This window comes from Tenrec ecaudatus, chromosome 13 (genome assembly GCF_050624435.1).
Source record: "Tenrec ecaudatus isolate mTenEca1 chromosome 13, mTenEca1.hap1, whole genome shotgun sequence".
In the NCBI taxonomy this organism is placed as follows: Eukaryota; Metazoa; Chordata; class Mammalia; order Afrosoricida; family Tenrecidae; genus Tenrec; species Tenrec ecaudatus.
Window position 1 is genome coordinate 103,453,539 of NC_134542.1, and position 22,341 is coordinate 103,475,879.

The following is a 22,341-nucleotide window of genomic DNA, read 5'->3' on the forward strand; positions in this document are numbered from 1 at the left end:
CCTCTCGGCAGGAGAGAGCAACCTCTTCAAACTACACTGCAACCAGGGAGGCAAGTGCTTAAACCAAGAACTGTTCTAAATGCAATTTATTTCTCCGGTAAGGTTGTACATACACTATCATTCTCATGTTGTTCTTGCATTTTAGTTTTGGGAGGCGGGCGAGGTTATTTGAGCTGAAATGCTTTCGTCGTTACTTTGTCATTGCTTTTCAGAGAACTTTTCGCCCATCGATGGGGCTGTGCTAGTATACTACAGTAGTGCAGAGTTGGGGGGTTGAAGTGGGTTTCATTTGTTACTGGAAGTTTTTTACTCCTTTGTCTTCTTGACTGCAGTGATGACTTCAACAGAGTGGATGGAGGAATGAATAATTGGTTCCTGCATCCTATTTCATGTCACTGCTCTTTGCACGTAATTGTATATATTTTAACTTGTACTAGCACAATGAACACATACCACTGGACCAACAAAGCATTTTTTGGCTGTTTGATGCTGGATAATGTTTTGATTTTCTTTTGGGACTCTACTCAAAAGAAGGCTTTCCATCCAGCAGTTAGAGGAGTACAGCTCAATCACTGATAATATTTTTTAGAATAAGTTTATAAAACTACTAAAAAAATCAAATGACATATTGCATTGGATAAATTCACTGCAAAAAGACTTCTTTAAAAAGCAGTCAGTCCCTCACAGAAGGGACGTGCATCCAGGGTGTAATCGAGCGATGATGACACAAATAACCATCCTCTCGTTCTTTACAATTTCCTCCTTCCACTATTAAAGCCTGAGTTTTACCTCGCTCATCTTGCGAGACCTGCACATGTACATTGGTACTAGTAAGATCTTTTGATGCATGAATTAACAGTAACGATTCCCTGAGGGTACAGGAAGAGAGGGGGCGGGAGGGAGAACTAATAGCAACATGACTGTATAACCCCACTTGAGAGGAACATCAAAATTTTAGGTGAAAGAACTCACTGGATGGTGTAAGTTATAGTCAAACACCTTCCCCCAAAACCCCAACAATAATAATATATAATTTATTAAGGGCTCAGGGGTGTAGTAGGGTGGGAGAGGGAGTGGATAAAGGAGAGTTGATATCAAGGAGTTCCAGGAAAAAAGAAAATGGATTGTAAATCATGGCAACAATTGTACAACTATGCCTATCTAATGGAACTATGGATTGTAATAAATCCTGTAAGAACTCCCAATAAAATTTTAAAAAATAAAAAGATTTTTAAAGATTAAAAAAGTAAAGATGTCATTTTAATGAGGACAGTACACCAGACTTAAGCCATGTCTTTGCATCACTTCACAGAAGCCCATGTACATGCGCATAATTTAGCAGGAAGACCAAAGAAAGGGTCCATTCAAATTGTAGTGTTAGCTCAAAATGTTGACTAGACCAAGGACCTGTAGATAAACAAACAAAGATGCCTTACAGAAAGTACATCTCAGTGGTACACAGATGCTAGAAAGCAAGCGTCAGCTCACTGTGACTGTCATCAGGAGGGACCAGCCCTGAAGGTGCAATGAGTTGGAGCAACAGCATCCCACAACACGTAGGTCCGACTTTGAAAACATACATGAAGGACCCTCCCCCATTAAAAAATAACTAGCCAACAAAACACGTGTACGTTGCCATGACAACAGAAATTCTTTAATAATTCAGTAATATAAGCCTCACAAAAGAACTTTACATTTCTGTCACATTAAGAAATGCTGAAAATGACCCAAATCAGTGGACAGAACACAGATACTACATGAGTCTAATCTGCAACCTGTTTCTTGTCTTCATCTCTTTTGTACAAAATATATCCATTCTTCATTTACCAAAGTTAGATTCCTAAGATCAGGCTGTTAGGTAAAACTGCCATTACCTGTGTGTCGCCCTCTATCCCCCACACTGAATCCTTGGTACAGCTCAGGATGTACATGACACGCAGACTCCCCTTTCCCACGGCACAGAGCCTGCTGTACTAATGGCGGTCAGGTCTTACCCCTTGCTGCAGTCTCCTAGTATCTCTTTGGCCTCAGGGCATCACAATGGTGCCCCCTTCCTCCCCTCATCAACTCCCTGACACCTTGGATCTCTCTCTGCCCAGAACCACCTGGCCCCTGCCTGCCTCGACCTCATGCCATCCCTTGTCCTCAGTGGCAGGACTGCCACGTTGCTGGGAGATGAGAAGACCTACGAGGCTGATTAGAGCTCCCAGGGTCTCCAGTATCATCTTGGTGGCCCATGGAGGCATGCTACCCTAGGCCTGCTCAAAACCCAGGGCGAAGATTAAACCTGAGGCACTACCTCAGATTTTTTTCTTTTCTTAAAAAAAAAAAAGTGGGGGAAGGGGGGGAAGAAAAAAAAAGTTTTAAAATCATTTTATTGGAGCTCATACAACTCTTATCACAATCCATACATACATCAATTGTGTAAAGCACACTTATACATATTCATTGCCCTCATCCTCAAAAAGAATTTTTTTCAAAATTAACGCAAACAAAAAATGTTGGATCACAAATAATCAATAAATGAAGAGTTGATGTATTAGGTGTTTAAACTTCCTGGGACCATCATCTAAGAATCACTGAGCAAAGATAGCCCACAGCTGTTTCTTTTCAACCATTTAATGTAGGAGTATAAAAGATGCCAGGCTTATCTTTCCACTGTAGACAAATGGGGGCAGATCCGCCAAAAGAAATGACGGCTGGCACACTTTTATTGTTTAATACTGGAAAGAAAGTAACCTGAATCTATGCATCTATCATTCCTTTTCTTCTTTGTGGAATCAGTAAATAGCACCTTGTTGTATGCAAACGGAGGTCTTGGTAAAAGGGTTTTTTGGGGGGTGGGGGGAGAATTTTCATTTAAAAGGCTAGCTTTCATAATAAGTATGCCCATCACTGAAGTAATTTTTCATTTCCGTTATTACTTGACTAAACAAACCCGTTTAATCTAATTTCATACACTAAATCTCAGTCCTAGCTCCCTGTTTATCTCATCCACACACCCTACTTAAAACGACATGCAGATCAGGCTTGGGGAGCTGCTCTACTTTTTATTTCACAGAAGGAGAACGGAATGAATCCAAATTTCACTATTCACTTCTGTTAGTCTGCTATTGATATTCCAGAGGGCCTCAAACTTTTTAAACAGGGGCCAATTCACTGTCCCTCAGACCCGTTAGAGGGCCAGACTATAGTTTTAAAAGAACTATGAACAAATTCCTATGCACACTGCACATATTGTTATTTTGAAGTAAAAAAAACAAACGGGCAAAAACACCCGGCAGGCCGGATAATTGTCCTCGGTGGGCTGCATGTGGCCCATGGGCCGTAGTCTGAGGACCCCTGGATAGTCTAAGCAATGTAGTATAGATGTCCTTTAGCCCTTTGCTTAAGGATTCACAATGAGCTAGCAACACCATTTTTGCATCATTCTCGGTGCCCCACCTTCAGAGAATTATTTTTTAACCAAGGAACGCAAAGCACCTCCTGGGTAGCATCTCCTAACTGTCATCAACTTGATGACAGAACTGATGACATCACCAAATGGACTGAAGATGTCTGCCCTCAGAATTGTTCACGGCTTCTAAGAACTTAACATTTAATCCCATGGGAAACACCCTCTGTAAAACATGGAAAGTAAAAATAAATTGTTTTAGAGATTCCCTAATACGCAGGGGTTAAAACACAGGTTATCAGCTTAGGTAAATTTTATTAAAAAACAAACTGTTAAATAGTTTAGCATTTAGTATCTATAAAAAATTAGTTATTTAACAAACAAGTTAAAATATGTTAATAGAGTTTACATTTGAAAATGTGAGTCAATCAACAAGAGTGTCAGGAGACAAGACTGACTGACTTGCCTGATTGCGTGTAGTCTTTGTATGGGAGCACCTCAGCTCTCACTGCTCCCTGCCCCCAAAGAAAGATCCAGCCAGAGATTTAGAACCTTTTCCAACAGAGTGACTAGATCTACATTTCTTCTTCCAAATTTCTATTATCGGGCTAGTCTCTGAAAAGAACAGTTAGAAGAAGGGACGACACATGCATGCTCAAACAGCCACACAATCATTGCGGCTTTCCTATGGGATTATGGCTGCATTTTCTTTCAAAAAGGCATGTAATATACAGTTTTGCTACCAAAAATTCAAGTAAAACGGCCAAGCAAGGGTATTTCAGTCTAAGGGAAAAAAGTAGCAACTCTGATTTTACAGTGTCCTCCACAATGAAAGCAACATTAGCTCTGATTTCACAACTGAAGCCCAAGCCACAACTTGGGAAGGCAGCCCAAGCTAGGTGGGAGAAAAAGCCTGTGAGGAGCCCACCGAAGGATTCCTACACGACAACCTGACTGCAGATTGCTAGTCGCCAGATCTTTATTCAGGTGAGAACCGTAAGCTTTGAGTTGCTGCTCGAATAAGATGCCATTTTATCAGTAAACTTAAGGTATAATTACTTTTACTTTTCCTCTGAAAGATGAATTGAAAAGGACAAAAGTTTTATGTACTAGGTTATTTCCACCAATATACAATTTTGAAAATTAACTGTTATATAGATTTGCTTAAAATGTTTGATTATAACAAGCTTTGGGAAAAATACTTTTTAAAGGGTCGGGTTTTCATTTAGATGTAACCAATAAATTTAATTTACATTGATATCTTAATTTTAATTAAACTGTTTTCATATCTAGATATATTTTAGTTGGTATGTAGCTACCATATATTATTTGTATAGCAAGGTGGTTTGATGATAAATTGTTTCTGCACTTAATTAAAGTTTTCCTGGGTAACATGAAAAAGAGTCCTGACAAACCTGCCTATCTATCTACAGAGACATCTGCCTTTTCTGCATACACTATAAGGGCAACATAACAAGCAGCAAACCTATTTCTGAAGATCCTAAAAAAGAATTCTTACCATTGCTTAATGCTGATATTGGTGTGGAAATTCTTACATTAGGTTCAGTTTTTTCTTTCAAATAACATTGATTTTTCTAGTGATCTTTAGCCCTCATATAACTAGCACATGTACAAAGCTAACCCAAACATAATAATCAGGTGAATTTATCATTGCCTATAGTCTCCAAAAGGTTAAAGTATATGAATTTTCTATGCTCTATTATAAAAGGTTCCCTATTCCACTTTTTTCTTAAAAGAAACTTTTTCTTTGGTTTCTTGTAATTTTTCAGTGAGTCTCCCCTTTGTTTCTTCCATTTTCTCTGTGAGCAGCTCCTTAGTCTCTTCCATCTTGTCCTGTAGATATTCTTTAACAGGAGGAGGGGTTGACATGTAGCCACGACTTCTCAAATACTTCACAGTGAATGATGTGCCTCCCAGAGTCACAGTGTATCGAGCAGGTGTTGCAATCTTAAGGAGAAAGCAAGGATAGGTAGATCAACACCTGATTATGACTATCAGCTCTTTAAAAAAAAGGGGTGAAATAAAAATTCTGGCAATAAGCAATCCCAAACTGCACCAGTTCACTATATTACACCCTACATAATTTTCCATAAGAAGGAATTAGTCTTCTATAATATCACTTTTTCAATGTTTGTCATGTAGACAATCCAACCAAAAAGTACAGACATTAGCAATCAGTCAACAGAACAGGTTTTAATTAAATACTATTAACAGCAGCAAAGGTATAAGTGTTTCTATCTCTTATATCCTTAACATTGCCAACATTCATATTTGAAGAAACCATGGTGGTGTAGTGAGTTGCTTGCAAGGTCAACAGTTCAAAACCACCAGCCACTTCTGGAAAGAGTTTCAGTGTCAGAAACCCACAGTGCAGCACTACCCTGTCCTAAAGGTTTGTAGTGAGTTGTAGTCGACTTGATGGCAGGGAGTTTACTGAGTGCTAAACCAGAACCAAAATACTTCAAGTGGCGCAAAATCACGTCATGAGACAAAGGTCACTTGCTGAAATGTCTCGTCCCTCTCATTTATGAGCCCTTCTGCTCTCTATTCATTCAACCAGCCCTGGGTTTAGGATCATAACCAACACCATGACACCCAAAAGTGCTGCACTGGTGAGCACACTGCAGACATGCACATGGCTAACTGTAATGGAAGACTTAAGGGCCAGTAATTAAAAAGTAAAAGAAATGATCAAAGAGAATCATGAAAGCAGAGAGTGTATTGTTTCAAAAATCACACTGGTATTTCTAGGCCGCTGCACACTAAAACTCTGTGAAAGCTGTTGGCGTGCTATTCCCCATGTCTCTCCTCATTCGCTTTCTGGAACTTCCTCTGTTAAACACGCCTTCTCCAGCACCATCTGCTCCATCAAAACTGCTCTCAAAGACACAACGATCCCTATGAAAATGAAATCTCATGGGCAAATGGTTATCAGCCCGAGCAATTAGAACCACTGGAGACAGTGGAATTCCCCCCTTCATGGATGATTTCCCTTATGAGGTTTCTCAGATGCCATACTTCCCTAGTTTTCCCTCAATCTCACTGGCTACTTCTGTTTAGCTCTCAGCGCCAAGTCCTCCATGTTCCTTCCAATCCCTATACTTGATGGACCCAGGGCTCAGTCCTGGCACTTCTTTGCCTCCCTCACACTTTTTCCTTGGTGATCTCAAGCAGCAGCTTCAAGTGCTATTGAGATCTGAATGATTTCTAGAGTGAACCATTTCTCTGGATTCCAATATATACAAGCACGTACTTATTTCCACTGTGCCCACCAGGACCTCCCACGTGGCAAGTTAGAAATGGACCTTCCCTGGTCTCCCCCTGCTCCTCTTCAAGCGCTCCCTTAGTGCAGTAAAAGGCAATTCCATTCTTACAGAGGACACGGAGGAAAACGTTCAACCGCTCCATTTCTCTTACATAACTTCTCTCCAATCCATTACAAAAATGCCATCAGTTTCACCTTCACTGCATATCGACAATCCAACTATTGCCCGCCCCTCTCCTTTGGGCTCAGCCACCAGTACCATCCAGAGTACTGCAATAACTTGAAACCAGGTCTCTCCGCTCCTACCTTGGCTCTACTACAGTTGTTTTCATCTAACTATCTCAGTGGTCAAAATGAATGTGATAAAATGCAAAGCAGATATGCAAAATTGTCCAAAGGGGTTCCACCTTACTCAGCAGAAAAGCCAAAGTCTACTGGACCGCTGCCCACCGCACGACCTGATGGAGTACTTCATCTCCGCTGCCCTGCGTCCTCATGCACTCTACCACACCTGCTTCCTTACTGTTGCCTCAAATGCTCTCAGTAAGGTATTCAACTGCCTCAAACCTCATCCAGGATGTCCTCACCTTGAAACGCTCTCCCCAATACTTGCCTGACACACTCGTGTACCTCTTTCAAGTCTTTTCTCTTCCCTCTAAAACTGCAAGTTTCCCCTGAAAAGAAGGCAAACCCATATCCCTGGTTTGATGTTTTTATTCTTCTTCTTAGCACTACTCCCCCGTCCTTTTTTTGAGCTTTCAGAATAATCTTTATTTTTCTATTTCTTTTATGAACTTTGAATTTAGATTTAAAAGGTGGACAGTTCAAACCTACCAACTGCTCTGTGGGAGGAATATAAAGCTTTCCGCCCCCGTCGAGATGTACGGCCTGGGAAGCCCACGGGGTCTCTATGAGTCACGATCGACTCAATGGCATCAAGTTTGAGCCTTGGTGTTGAGATAGTCCTCAGGGTCTATTACCTTCTCAACTATGGCTCCTATAGCTAGCCTCCCACCAACACCCATTGTCCTCAAGTGTTCCATATTTATAATGATGGTCTTATTACCCACGTGGAACATATGGAAGTTGAATACATCCATGTGTTTCTTTTTAAAATCCAAATGATGGTGTTTGTACAAGACAGGGGTTATTGTTCTTACCCTGTCTTAAAAATCCTGAAGGAGGAGACTAGGGTCCCACAGTGTCCTCAGGAGCCAAGCATCGATTTTCCTGCTTTCTGCTAGCTTGGCCTTCCTGTGCCTCTCCATCGTCACTGCCATTATTACAGCCTTCCGCAGGCCAGAATCACGCTAGCCACATCCTCAGCCATCGCCCTGTGAGAGGAGTGTCTTTCTAAAATCCAGATCTAGGCATGCAGCACTTACCAAAAACAAAACAACCAAACCTCTCTGGATAATCACTAGTGTTTTTGGATACAATTGAAAACTGCCCCTTTGAGTTTCCAAGATTGTGACTCTTTTTTTAATCATTTTTTTTAATAGTAGAGAGTTTCTATCATAAACTATTTTTAAAAACATTTTATTAGGGGCTCATACAACTCATCACAATCCATACATACACATACATCAATTGTATAAAGCACATCTGTGCATTCTTTGCCCTAATCACTCTCAAAGCATTTGCTCTCCACTTAAGCCCTTTGCATCAGGTCCTCTTTTTTTCCCCCTCCTTCTGTGCTCCCCCCTCCCTCATGAGCCCTTGATAATTTATAGATTGTTATTTTGTCATATCTTGCCCTATCCAGATTTTAATCGTTTTATTAGGGGCTCATACAACTCTTACCACAATCCATACATACATCCATTGTGTAAAGCACATTTGTACATTCATTGCCCTCATCATTCTCAAAACATTTGCTCTCCACCCAAGCCCCTGGCATCAACTCAATTTTTCCCCTCGCTCCCCACTCCTCCCTCCCTCATGAACCCTTGATAATTTATAAATTATTATTTTGTCATATCTTGCCAGCATTACCCCCCTTTAATGTGCATTCACACACAATGAATACTATAAGGTACTGTGCATATTTAATTTTTATTCTATTTCCTGGTTATCTCTCAACTGCCTTCCCATCTGACACCTACTCACTAAAACTTCAACGCTCTGAGGCCAGATATTTCGGACAGTTAATTACACCTTCCAAAATTACACCTGCTGGAGTGGTGTTTCAAGACATTTTTAGTAAAATACCGTGCATTCAAGGAAATTCATAGAATGTCCTAACTACTGGCTCAGGACATACAGATCATTTCATCTTTGGTTTACTGAGCTCTGAAGCATGATTGGTGAAGCAATAAATCAATGCTCTTTTGAGAGAAACTAGGGGCTATAGTATATATTTATATATACGATATAGAGGTAGCGCTCTCCATATTCCCACTTCACAGAGGAAGAGTATACTTTAAACACTGCTGACACTAAACCATCCACATGCAAAGCCTCACATTACAGTTCTGGTTCCACTAGCATTCATTGAGCACCTACCTGCCTTGAAAGCACAGTACCCAAGGCACAGAGATACAAAGGTAAAGAAGACATGATGCTTAATACCTAGGTGCTTATAATGAAACAAAGAGAACAAAGTGCTCGCTTCGGCAGCGCATATAGAAAAAAAGACTGAGATGAATGCTCAGAGCTACCAAGGGAACCTGGCAGGAGCAATTCTAATGAGGGAAGTGGGTTACATTAACATCAGAATGTTTTGCTTTATAGAGATTAAATTACAATCACTCTAATTAGATATTTGGTGATTTATGAATGTAAAGTTTTAATGTTAGAACTAACAAACAGCTAAGCTTCTGTTCTCTAATCAAAAGCAAGAAGGAATTTTCTGAGTTACAGAATTCTTTGTAGAAAAATTAAATAGGAGGGTGGGGTGGAAGGGGGGAAACCGATTACAAGGATCTACGTATAACCTCCTCGGGGGGGGGGTGAACAAAAAAGTGGGTGAAGGGAGACATTGGACAGTGTAAGATAAGACAAAATAATAATTTATAAAATATCAAAGGTTTATGTGGCAGGGGGAGTGGGAAGGGAGGAAAAAATGAGGAGTTGATGCAAAAGGTTTAGGTGGAGAGCAAATGTTTTGAGAATGATAAGGGCAATGAATGTGCTTTACACAACTGATGTATGTATGAATTGTTCTAAGAGTTGCATAAGTCTCCAATAAAATGATTTTTTTTAAAAAAGGAAAATTAAACAGGACCCATATCTCATCTAATTAAAACACAACAAAAAACTCAAGATGAACCAAAGACCTAAGTGTAAAACTATAGATTGCCAGAGAAAAAACAAGAACGTCAGGGCCCTAATATATTGTATAATATTACACTATGAAACCTAACAGAAAACATACAAACAGAAGACAAACTAGACGATTGGGATCTCCTTAAATTCAGACACCTAAGTGTATCGAAAGAGTTCATTGTGAAATAAAAAAGGGAACTCACAGGTAAGGAATAAAAGTTGACAGTGACATATAAGACAAGGGGCGAATCTGCAGAGTTTATAGAAAACTTCTACATGTCAACAACAAAGAGTTATAAATGGGCAGAAGACATGAGCAGACACACAAAGCAGACATTCAGGTGGTCTTTAGCCATTCTAGAAATGCAAATCCAAGGAACAATGAGATATCATCTCGCATAATATTAATAGACAAGGTAACAAAAACAGAAAACAAATGTTGGGGAGGATGTGAAGAGACTGGAAACCTTACAGATATAGGAGTGTAAGCATGAGCACTTACACACACCAGTGTTCACAACAGCAAAAGATGCAATCAACTTAAATGTTCATGCATGGCAGAACGGTTCAATACACTATGATACATGTTAAGTGAACAATGTGTGACATTAAAGAGCACTGATGAGTCTGTCAAACACCTCATAACATGTATAAATCTGGAAGACATTATGTTGAGAAATTAGTCAATTATAGAAAGCCAATCAGAGATGAAAGGTTTACCCACAAAAGCAGCATGCTTTGATGGTGACTTGGAGGGGAAGGAACGGGGGCTGTGGGGGTGATTGTAAATCATTAAGAAGAGGGCAGGCATGATTTAACTTGTGTTAAGGGGCAGGAACTATATAATAGAGGCATCAGTCCCTCCATCCCCAAAAAATGAAGGCAAAAGAAGAAACGGGGAGGAGTACAAGCGTTAAATGCAAGAGAGGTAAATAATAATAACATACACAATCCTGCAGTAATAACATGAGTCTATGAGCAGACACACTGACCGAGCTGACCAGGTGTGGGAAGAGAATGGACTCTACCCGTGAAAACATAGAGGTTTGAAAAGTAGTATTTCTACACATGTATTTCCCTACGTTGTAAATATATTCTTGAATGCAGCACAGCAAGTAGGCAGCAAAGTTATGAAAACTTTTAAACCACAACCAAACATATGGGGGAAATGATTCCCTGGGTCTGGGAGCTCAGGACATCAAGATCAATCAGCCTAACAGTCCATAAAGCCAATGTTCCACGGGGGTCTTGAAGGCTTATGAGCAGAGGTTCCACTAGGCGGGATATCCTGCACATCCTGGAAGCAAGAAACTCAACTTAAAACTAGTAGTTTTTAAGTGTCTTAAAGTGAGAGAGCAGCAACACCTGCCGACAGGCTCTCCATTACCACTGATGAGCGCCCGCCCGGAGCTGCCATGGGGAGCCCTGTTCCTCACTGGCCCAGGGATTGTTCCGCCCTGAGGCAGCCCAGCAGTCAAACCTCCCTGGCTGAGCTCTGTAACTTTTCACACACACCCTGCCCCACTGCCTTGCTCTTTCCCTCATTGTTCTCTGGGGGCCTCCCCTCTTCTTGACCCACCTCCCTCAAGAAGCACAGGTGCACACAAAATAACACGGCCCAAAAGAACAGGAATCCCACCCACCCCACCCGCGTGTGCTGGTGTTTTCTTTTTTACCTTATTTCTTTAGTTTTTCTACGTTTGTTCTACTATAATACTCTTATGCTTTTGGAGTTCTCTCCCATTCCTCTTCCAGTGCGAGCCCCCTCCCCAACCACCTGAGAAGACCTATTCTCATCAGGCAAAAAGAAGCAGTTTTGTAAATTCTGGCACACCCACTCCATGCAAAAAAAACCCAACCAAACTCAAGATGGATTAGAGCTCTAAGAATCATCAATGAGAACACTGGGACAAATGTAAGGGCCCTATTGCAGGGCTCACAAGGACTACCAAATACAAAACAGAAAGCACACACAGAAGACAAAACAGGTAAGTGGGACCGAATAAAAAGAAAACAAACCACTTGGGGGTTGGAAGGGGAAAAAGAGGAGCTGAAACCGGGTTCAAGTATAAAGAAAATATTTTGATGATGGCAACATATGTATAAATGTGTTTGATACAACTGATGTATGGAATACAAACTGTTAAGGGCCCCCAATAAAATATTTATTGAAAAAAATGCTTTACATCAAAAGAGTAAAATGAGAGCCCATGTTTTGGGGGAAAATGGACAGAATGGACAAGAGACTAATTACTAAACTCTATAGAATTCTGCAACACCTCAATAAGAAGAAAAGGAATTCAATTAAAAGGTAGGAAAAGGACATGGACAGACAACTCACAAAGAATGACACTGGAACAAAACACTTGAGGAAATGTTGCCCCTCCCTAGCCATCCAGGAGATGCATTTCCTGGTGTGTGTCAGCCACTACAGTGCCATTCTTTGTGAACAAACTCAAAGTAATAGAAATGCCAAGCTTATTAGCCTGACAGACTCGTGAAACCACTCAGATCAGCAGTTCTCAACTTGTGAGTCGCGACCCTTTTGGGGGTATGTGGAGTGTCAATGACTCTTTCACAGGGTCGCCCGATTCACAACCATAGCAAAACTGTAGTTATGAAGTAACAACAAAAATAATTTTATGGTTGGGGGTCTCCAAAACCTGAGAAACTGTATTAAAGGATCGCGACATTAGGAAGGTTGAGAACCACTGCTTTATATTATGACCCTTAGTCACCTTTCAGGCTAGGAACACAACTCACCCTCATGTTTCAATTTTCAACCTGTGTATTAGACAGGTTATTAAGATTAACTAAAGCACAAGAGAGATGTACTCCTTAACATAATCGACCACTTAAGATCAAAAGGGCAGCGTTTGCTCAAGAACAAAGTTTAGAAAGCTGAAAGGGTTAGGAAGGTGGGGGAGGGGTAGGCAGGGATAGAAACAGGAAATATAGTGAAGAAATGGGATAAAGTAATCTTCTGAAAATCGCATATAACAAAATGTGAGTGAATCGATGAATAGAAAACTGACCTGCTATGTAAACCTCCATCCAATTCACAATAGTTTTTGTGTTGTTTTTTTTTAAGTTACAGGATTATGCCATAAAATCTTTCTATTGATTATGACTATAAAACAGTAAATCTAGTTATTTTTATACAAAATAAGTGGCATTTAGTTTCCAATCATTTCCTACCTATTATTTAAGTTGGGTAGAAGGTTCACAGAACCTCGTGAAAATGTCAACTGCATAGATAGATTTGGGATCCATTATGTTGAATGAAGTTAGTCAAACTCAAAAGGGCAAATATTCCACGAGACCACTATTAAAAAAAAGGCCAAGAAAATATTTTTTTATATCAAAAGAAAGACTTGATGGTTAAGAGAGGACAGGAGGGGCAGGAAAGTAATAGGCTAGACCATAGATTCCCAAACTTACTTGGCCTATTTCCCCCTTTTCAGAAAATACAAATTCATCCCCCCCCCCCCCCCCCCCCCCCGCTCCCACCACTAAACCCTGGGTCCCTACAGCCCACCAGCCAGGGTAAAGTACAGCTGTCAGCCCTGCAGACACTGGCTGGTTCCGCACCTCCACGGAGGCACTATTGTCTCCTTTGGGAAACACTGGGCTGCACAGGGAGAGCCGCTAACGGGTGAAGGAGAAGAGAACACATAACGAGGAGGAGATGGGAGGTAGGGAAGGGGCAAGCAGGGTGAGGGGAACAGGGCAAGTCATTGGGATAAGTTGCTGAATGTAAAAAAATGATAACCTGATATGTAAACCTCTACCTAATTCACAATAAAGTTTTTTTTGGGGGGAAAACACTAAATGATCTAAAATATATATAAATTACTTTTAATTTTTAAAAAATGTCAATTATGGGATAGAGCAAGCTATTGTTGGCATAGGAGTTGAAAGTTTTCTCCTCTGAAGACAGCAGAAAACAAGCACAACTTGATAAAAATCAACAATCTTGGAACTCTGGATATCAGATGAAAGATTGAAGGACCAAACAGAAAAATGAAAAATAAAAAAAAAATTAAAAAAACACTGCTAGCATGCATATGGTAGGAGAACGGTACCCAGTCCCTTCCCTAACTCAGTGCGAACATCTTGAAGTGGCTGTAATTGGTACCTCTTGCACAGAGACCAAGATTAAAATAGCACAAAAACGTGTAGCAGGATTGGCTTTCCTGAGCAGTGAGGCCCTGGTCCAGCAGCATGGTGAAGACAGAGTTCCTGAGCAGTGGGATCCAAGCCAAAAGTGAATTAACAGTAACAGATTGGACTAATTCACTGGAGGGGCCCAAGCAGATATTCATTGAGGAAAGTAAGAGTCATAGAATTTGAATATAGGTGGTCAAGCTTACTGAGTTTGAGGAGCAAAATAAAAAGATGGAAGAAAATGGAACAAAACCTAAAGGACCTATGGAAAACACAAAATGAGAGTCTAAAAAAAACAATGAAAAAAAAGGTATAGAAAAAATCAGACTTTCAGTCAGATTCTATTATAAGAGAAAAAGGACACTATATAATGATAAAAGAATCAATTCATGAGAAAAATATAGTAATTACAATATATGTGCTCTTAGTCCCAGAGTCCCAATGTATATAAAGCAAACACTGACAGAAGTGAAGGGAGAAACAAGTCTACAATAAAGGTTGAAGACTATAACATTTTCAATAATGAAAAGAAAAACTAGAAAGATCAGTAAAAATACACAATTTACATATTACTATTAACCAACTGTATCTAACAAGCATATACAGAACACTGTCCCAGACTTTCAGTGCACTTTCAGATAATTCTATCTCCAGGATACACCATATCTTAGGAGAAAAACAATTCACAATAAATTTTCAAAATTAAAGTAATTTTTCAATCACAATGGAATAAAATTAGAAATGGATAAATTAGAAACCAAAGTGGAGACATTACACCAGATCTTAAAGGAATAAAAGTGGTTCTAAAAGAATACTATGAACAATTGAACACCAACAAACAGAGTAACTTAGAGGAAATGGACAAATTCCTAAAAATACATAAACTGGTAGCGAGAGACAGGATGCTTCTCAACAGATCCTTAGCAAGTAAAAAGAAAAATCAATAATCAAAAACCTTTCAACAGGGAAAAGTTCTTGCCCAAAAAGCTTTCCTCGGACTGGACTGCTGTACTCATCGCAGCGACTGCTTCTACTGTCAGCTGGCGGGCCCTTGTGGAAGTGGAGCACTATGGGAACTGACTGTCAGTTCACGGGGATCTCTGTAGGGGCTTCCATGCAGAAGGTTTGTGAGAGGGACAGTACAGGGACTTCGGCCTGCTAAGAGAATATACAATAGACCCTGCAACAACACACCTGGCAAACATCTCTACCTGAGTGGACGTCCTGACATGCAGTTATTAGTTTGAGATAGATTTGACAAATCCTGACACAGAATTACAGCCCGAGAGAACAATTGAAATACACGGAGACAAAGCTGTAGTCTGAGATAAATTAGTAGAAAATATGCAGGAGGCCTAAGGACGAATTTGCAACTAATCAGAAAACGGCTGGACTATGTGCTCAACTGTGACTTTGTGCCTTCTAAAAAGGAATGTTTCTCTAGACCGGAGTCCTCACTTTGAAAGGGGAGCCGCTTCATTCCTTTTTAAAGTGTCTCTACTCTACACTCAGCAAATATTATACTGCCTGTCAATGAGGGTGAGGGACCTGGCACGATCACTTTGACAGGACCGAGAAAGCAATTAACAAAAGCCAATAGACAAGAAAAGAGAAATCTCTTAATATAATAAAGGGCATTCATAAAACACAGTAACCACATGGAATGTAGGTTGAGTTTTCCCTTTAAGATTAGGAAAACCCACTGTATTCAGCACTGCACGAGAGCAATTGCTGCCTGTGAGCAGGTTCGGACTCTCAGAGACCCATGAGAGAAGGAAGCACCATGGTGTTTAGGCACTACTGCAGTCACCGTGTCAATCCATCCCACTGCAGATGTCCTGCCCCTCTACTCTCCCAAGAATGACGTCCCTTTTCCAGGGCTGGGCCCTCCAAAAGGCATGAAGCCAAGTCTCCTCAGGCCCACCTCTAAGGAGCATCCTGGCTGTACCTTGTACTTTGTTCTTTTGGCAGTCCACAGTACTTTTAATATTCTCCACCAGCACCGTAATTCAAACAGATCAATTCTTCAGTTTTATTTATTAAAAATCCAACTTTCACATGCATATGAGGCCATGACAAACCAAGGCAGACCTTAGTCCTCAAAGCAGCCTCCTTGCTCATCAGGTCTTCGGTCATTAGTGTCCAATGTGTCAAATCAGTTCTGGGTGGTCTCAAATTGCAGGAGGGAAATACTGATTGTATTTTGGCTCTCATGGAATTGCTTTAATTTTCTACAACCTCCACTTGAGCTTATATATGAGCCATTGATAGTCCTTTGGACAGTCAGCTCCTCGCCTTGTTTTGGCTGATGATATTGAGCTGTCCCATCACCTGTTTGCACAGATGCAGTCAGTTTGATTTCTGTGTATTCCCATGGCAAAGCACATGTGTATAGTCTTGTGTTCTTGAAAAGTATTTGTGATGCAGAAGTCATTGGTCTGTGATCTGCAGTTTTGTTTCTCTAATTAAGGTCCTATTTTCCAACTGCTCATTCCTGTTTCCACCTCTCAAATTCCAATCACCAATAATCGGCAAAGTAGCAGATTGCATGTCTGATCAATTTCACATTGAGTGGCTGGTGTATTTGAACCAATGATTTTGTGGTTAGCTGTCCAACACTTACCGAAAAGTGCTACTAAAACAATGTATAAAGTCAATGTAATCCTCCATAAAAATCCACACATCACTCACTATACAGCTGGAAAAACCACTCTCAAATTCATATGGAAGGCCTCCCTTCCTCTTAACCCTGCCATTGACTTGATTTCAGCCCAGTGGCCTAAAGGACACAAGGTTGTGCTCTTTATGGAAGCAGTCTGCCGAGTCTTTCACCGAAGAGGGCGGGTAGGTTCAACCAGGTGACGGTTTAGTTAGCAGCAGGGCACTTAACCACTACACTACCAGGATCCTTATATGGAAAGGCAAGGAACTTCAAATAGCCAACCCATCTTGAAAAGCAATAAAATAAAAAGAGTTAAACTTTCTGACGTCATAAAGGCACAGTCGTCAAAACAGCCAGTAGGTTAACATAATAAAAATATAGGGCAATGGAATGGAACTGTAAGTTCAGAAATAAACCCATATAATCAACTGATTTTCAATAAGAGTGGTAAGTCTATCCAATGGGGAAACAAGTCTTTTTAATAAGTAGTACTCAGAAAATTGGATTTCTACAGACAAAAGAATGAAGCAAGATCCATGCTTCAAGCCATATAGACAAACGAAACCCAAATTAAAATGAATCAAGGACCTAAAAGTGAGAAGTACACTCTTATAAAGGTGGCAGAAGAAAACTATGGCTAAACCTGGCTCTTAAATCAACTACCAGATTTGACAACAGGAGTATGGACAGTAAAAGACAAAGCAGGTAAGCCAGACCTTATAAAAATTAAGCAATTGTTCAAAAATGACTCTATCAAAAGTGACGTGCCAATCGACAGCATTTGGGAAAATTTTCAAGAAACCATATATCCCAAAAGTCTAATGTTAAAAATATTCTATTACTTAATCAGACAAGCCAATCACAAAATGGGCAAGGGACATGAACAGACATTTAACAAAAGAGGATAAACAAATGGCCAACCAAACTAAAGTCACTTCCATCAAGCCAATTCTGAGTCATAGGGAACCTACAGGACAGAGCAGAACTGCCTCTTTGGGTTCCTGAGACTGTAACTCTTAATGAAAGTAGAAAATCTCATCTTTCTCCCGGAGAGGCTGGTGGTTTTGAACTGCTGAACTTGTGGTTAGCAGCCCAATGCATTACCCACTACACTACCAGGGTTTCAAATGGCCCATACCCTTGGAATGATTCTCAGTGCTATCAGCCATTACATGCTAACTCAATGCCCTCACGTGGATTCCTACTCATGGTGACTTCACATAGGGTTCTGAGACCATGACTCTTTACAGAAACAGGCAGCCTCATCTTCCCCAGCAGAGCAGCTGGTGGGTTTGAAACACCAACCATGCAGTTAGCAGTTCCATACTTATCAGTGACACTACAAATCAAAAGAAGGAAATACCCTCTCATCCCTCCTCGCATGGCTGTGATTAAAAAACAAAGTGGATGTGGAGAAATCAAAACTTTCATCTACTGCTAGTAGGAATGCAAAATGGCCCAACACCTGCAGGAAACAGTGTGGTGGGACCTCAAAAAGCCATGCAGAACAGTCATCTCACTTCAAGAACTTAAAAAGCAGGACTGCCAACCGAAATCTATCGCAATGCCCACTGCAACATTATTCCCAATAGCAAAAGATGGAGACAAGTTTAATGCCCACAACAGAAGATTGTAGAACATGGAAATATACAAATAAAACAGTATTATTCAGTCATAAAAATGCAGCCCTGATCCATGCCACAAAATGAACCTTAAAAATATTATGCTAAGTGAAATAAATCACAAAAAGTGAAGTACTTTATGATCTGTTATATGAAACAAGCAAACAAATAGAAAACTTTTTAGTGGCTACTAGATATGGGAGGGGTGAAGGGAGTCACTGTTTAGTTAGTATTGAGTTCATGTCAATGGTGAAGAAATAATTTGTAAAATGACTTGTCATTTGAGAAAATGAGATTAAATAAATCCAGGTGTTACAATGTTCAAAAAGTGAGTTGCTAATCAAATCTGTCCAGTGGCTGTCCAGACGACACACACAGTTCTCCGTAACTATAAAGAGCACTGTTGAATTCATCAAGTGGATTCAAACTCATAAAAGACAAAGTAGAATAGCCGTGAAGTTTCAGTACGGAAGCAACTTACAGTCTCTGTTGGTTGGCAGTTTGAAACCACCAGAAGTGCCTCAGGAGAAAGGTGGCCTTCTACTGCCGGAGAGTTACCCACAGAGGGTCACTCTGAGTCAGCAGTGGCTGGATGGCAGCAAATCTGGTTTGATTTCTTCCACTATCAGCCTTTTGATAAGCAGCCAAGCCCTTAACCATGGCACCTTCAGAGCTCGTTTCTATAAAGATTACACCCCAAAATTCGATGGGACAGCTCTACTTTGTCACAAGGGGTTGCTGCTGGGTTGAAACAGACTGACGGATGGCCACTAACAACCTTGGAGAGGAAACCTCTGCCTTATTTTGAAGGAACTTTTCCTAAAACAAGGTATTATGTAGAATTTAAAGCTTTTTTACACTTTATTAGCTGTCTAAGAGATCAAATGCATTGCGCTTAGTATCAAAAATTAACTACTGAGGATTAAAATAAAATTTTATGGGGTTCAGGGTGGGAGCAATCTGTTTAGAACAGTACCTACCTTAAACAGGGCATACGCTGTCAGTGCGTTTCCACTCTGTGAATTTTTAAGAATATTCACGACGCCGTCCGGTAACCCAATGAGCTCTAGGAAAGGGACGACATTCACTCCTCTACAAAAGAAACAGATACAGTTTACGCATGCGCGAGCTTTCAGGGCAGCTAGCTCGAGGGTGATCTGACAAACACCAAAGCCACAATTTGCTGTCAATTTTAATAATTTCGTTCAAAAGCTGATGCCATATAGTCAATCATTGTAATTACACTCTGGGCAAACATATTATTTGATGTACATTTTGCTCATGAACATTATCATCCAAAATAAATAAAATAGGTGACCCTGCTGTGTTGTATTTTACTGCCTAAAGCTTTTAGCTGGCTTTTGTACATGTAGCTCTCTAATTGACATTAGAAAAATAGAAAATTATTTAATATCTTTACATAATGTGAACAGATCCGAATCATTTAGCTCAAAGTATCATTGCCTACATACTACTTTGAGCCAATTCAAATTTCAAAACCTTAAACTTTTTACTTCTAAAACCACATGCTGAATTATACTATTACTGTAAAAGGAAGGGACAGTATTGTGTGATTTTGCAGATGTATTATGAGCGTGAAAGAATTCCAATTATTCTAAAAAGATGCTTCTGTTCTATTATCAAATCTGTAAAACACAGGACAAAGCAATTACCACACATTGCAACAAGAATTTGGAGGGAGGAAAGGCAGATGGGAGTCATTAGCCTAAGATGTTTAAATCTAACTGATTTACTTTTAGTTACTCTACTGCTCAGCACTGCTAACACTGGTTCTTGTTCCCACCTGCCCTCTGTGCACAGCTGGAACGCTCCATAGAGACCAGCATGGTGACACCTGGTCTCACACACTTTGGAAAGTCCCGAGAAGGGCATTATGCTTGGTAGAGGGGTAACGGAAGAGGCAGGCTATTGAGAAGATGCATCGACACAGTGGCTGCAACAATGAGATCAAACATAAGAACAATGGTGAGGATGGAGCAGGACCAGGCAGTGAACAGACGCGACAGCACCTAACAGCAGGAGCACTTTGGCTGAGATCTCGACACATCACCTCTACATCCAAAAAGGCGGTTATGTGCTGGGTTGCTAACTGTAAGGTCAGCAGTTCGAAACCACCAGCTACTACACAAAGGGAGAAAGAAGAGGCTTTCTACTCCTATAGAGTTAGTCTCAGAAACTGGGCAGTTCTGCCCTGTCCTACAGGGTGGCAATTTGAGTCTGAATTAACTTAAAGGTGTTGACTGAGCGTTGTCATATTCGTTAAATTTAACATAAGGATGCGATGAGTTTAAATGGAATGCACAGCACCCACCATTATACAGGAGGTCTCATGGCGTACTGGGTTACGTGTTCAACCGCTAATCATAAGGTCTGGAGTTTGAAACCACTAGCTGCTCCATGGGAGAAAGATGAGGCTTTCTACTCCCCAAAGTATTACGGTTTTGGAAACCCACAGGGCCAGTTCTACTTTGTCCTATAGTATTTTTTATTCACATGAATCGTTTTATTTTTACTCACATTGTCAATTTCTGATTTATTTACATATGTGTACAACATGGGGGTTTCAATAGAGCAAAATGGTGTACACTGAAAAGCAAGCTTCCCTTTCATCTCTCACACCAGCCGCCCAGGTATCTTTCAGTGATGTGATCCTTTAAGTTTTTTTTTTTTAAATCATTTTATTGGGGGCTCATACAACTCTTATCACAATCCATATATATATCCATTGTGTCAAGCACATTTGCTGACATCATCATTCTCTGTATTCTATGAGTTGGGCTTGGCTTAACAGCCATGAATTAAGTTTTTTTCTGAACAGTATTATTTAAAACTCACCCCTGCCACCCAGAAGCGTCCCAACCCCACTGCCGATTAGCCTATTGCAACCCACAGAGACCCCATGGAGGGTTTCTAAACGTGTACAGCTTTAGGAGAGCAGGGGATCCCTCTTTCTCTTATAGGCAAACCCCTCACCCATAGTGCCACCAGGGCTCCGTATTTAATACATACATGCCGCTGTACAACTTCCTGGCTGTGTCACTGGGTCCCTTACATCTACATGTTCAAGTCTAGATGTGCTCAATAGCCTTTGCGCTTGTTTGTTTGGGAGGGGTAGAGATTAGGTGTCTTTCTGGATGTTATTATTGACGTATCCAAGCACAGCACACGCTCTTAATTTGGACTTGCATAATTGTTGACTTAAGATTATGTAATCATAAGATTACTAAAAGATTTCAGGAGCCCTGGTGGTACAAGAAGTAAGCTCATCAAAAGCTAAGTGGTTTAAAACCCCATGGCTGGTGTGGAGGGGGAAATGTGGCACTCTGCTTCCATGAAGATGATAGCCAAGATAATCCTATGGGGCAGTCTACTCTGTCACATGGGGACACTATGCATCAGAATGGACTTAATGGTACAGAGCAATAGCAACAAATTAGTATTTAACAGGGAAAGTATCGCTAATTGTGTCTCCATCTCGGTGCATCACAACATGGGCCATAAACTATGAGTTTGCTCATCATCTATGGCCTTAAGTTTCACTCTTTAGTTGAGGCAGGGTCCACAGAACACTATAAATACAACTCTTTCCCTTTGTAATTAATGAGGAATTGCTTGCATCAACTATTATTGTGACAGGTATATTTGGTTAATTTAAGAAAATACATTCTTCTCTGTGATTTTACTGTGTATGTATACATACATACATATACACACACATATATATGGAGAGAGAGAGAGTTCAAGATGTACTTGGTAATATATATGGCTGGTCATGTTCAAGAAACAACCATTAAGATTACCTATCACTTAAGAGGTAACCAGAGTAACAATTTTAAGAAACCTTTAAGAGTTAGATTTTCAAATCAACTACCAGTTAGGCTTCTATTCGCGCTGCCTTTAATTATATTTATCTAGGTAAGTG

General features: G+C 40.4%; 1 protein-coding gene across 2 annotated transcripts in view; it reads right to left on the bottom strand.

The window, feature by feature from the left end:
* FAM210A (family with sequence similarity 210 member A) overlaps positions 1-22,341 on the bottom strand; it is a 57,998-nt gene that overhangs the window by 9,868 nt on the left and 25,789 nt on the right. The window contains exons 3-4 of one of the 2 annotated variants that reach the window (XM_075529895.1): positions 19,379-19,490; positions 1,239-5,362 (exon numbers count right to left, since the gene is read on the bottom strand). In XM_075529895.1, coding sequence (XP_075386010.1) covers positions 5,129-5,362; positions 19,379-19,490 — 346 coding nt within the window. In that variant the 3' untranslated portion in view covers positions 1,239-5,128. Of the gene's footprint in view, positions 1-1,238; positions 5,363-19,378; positions 19,491-22,341 lie in introns of those variants that run through there. The other variant, XM_075529896.1, reaches the window with a different exon arrangement.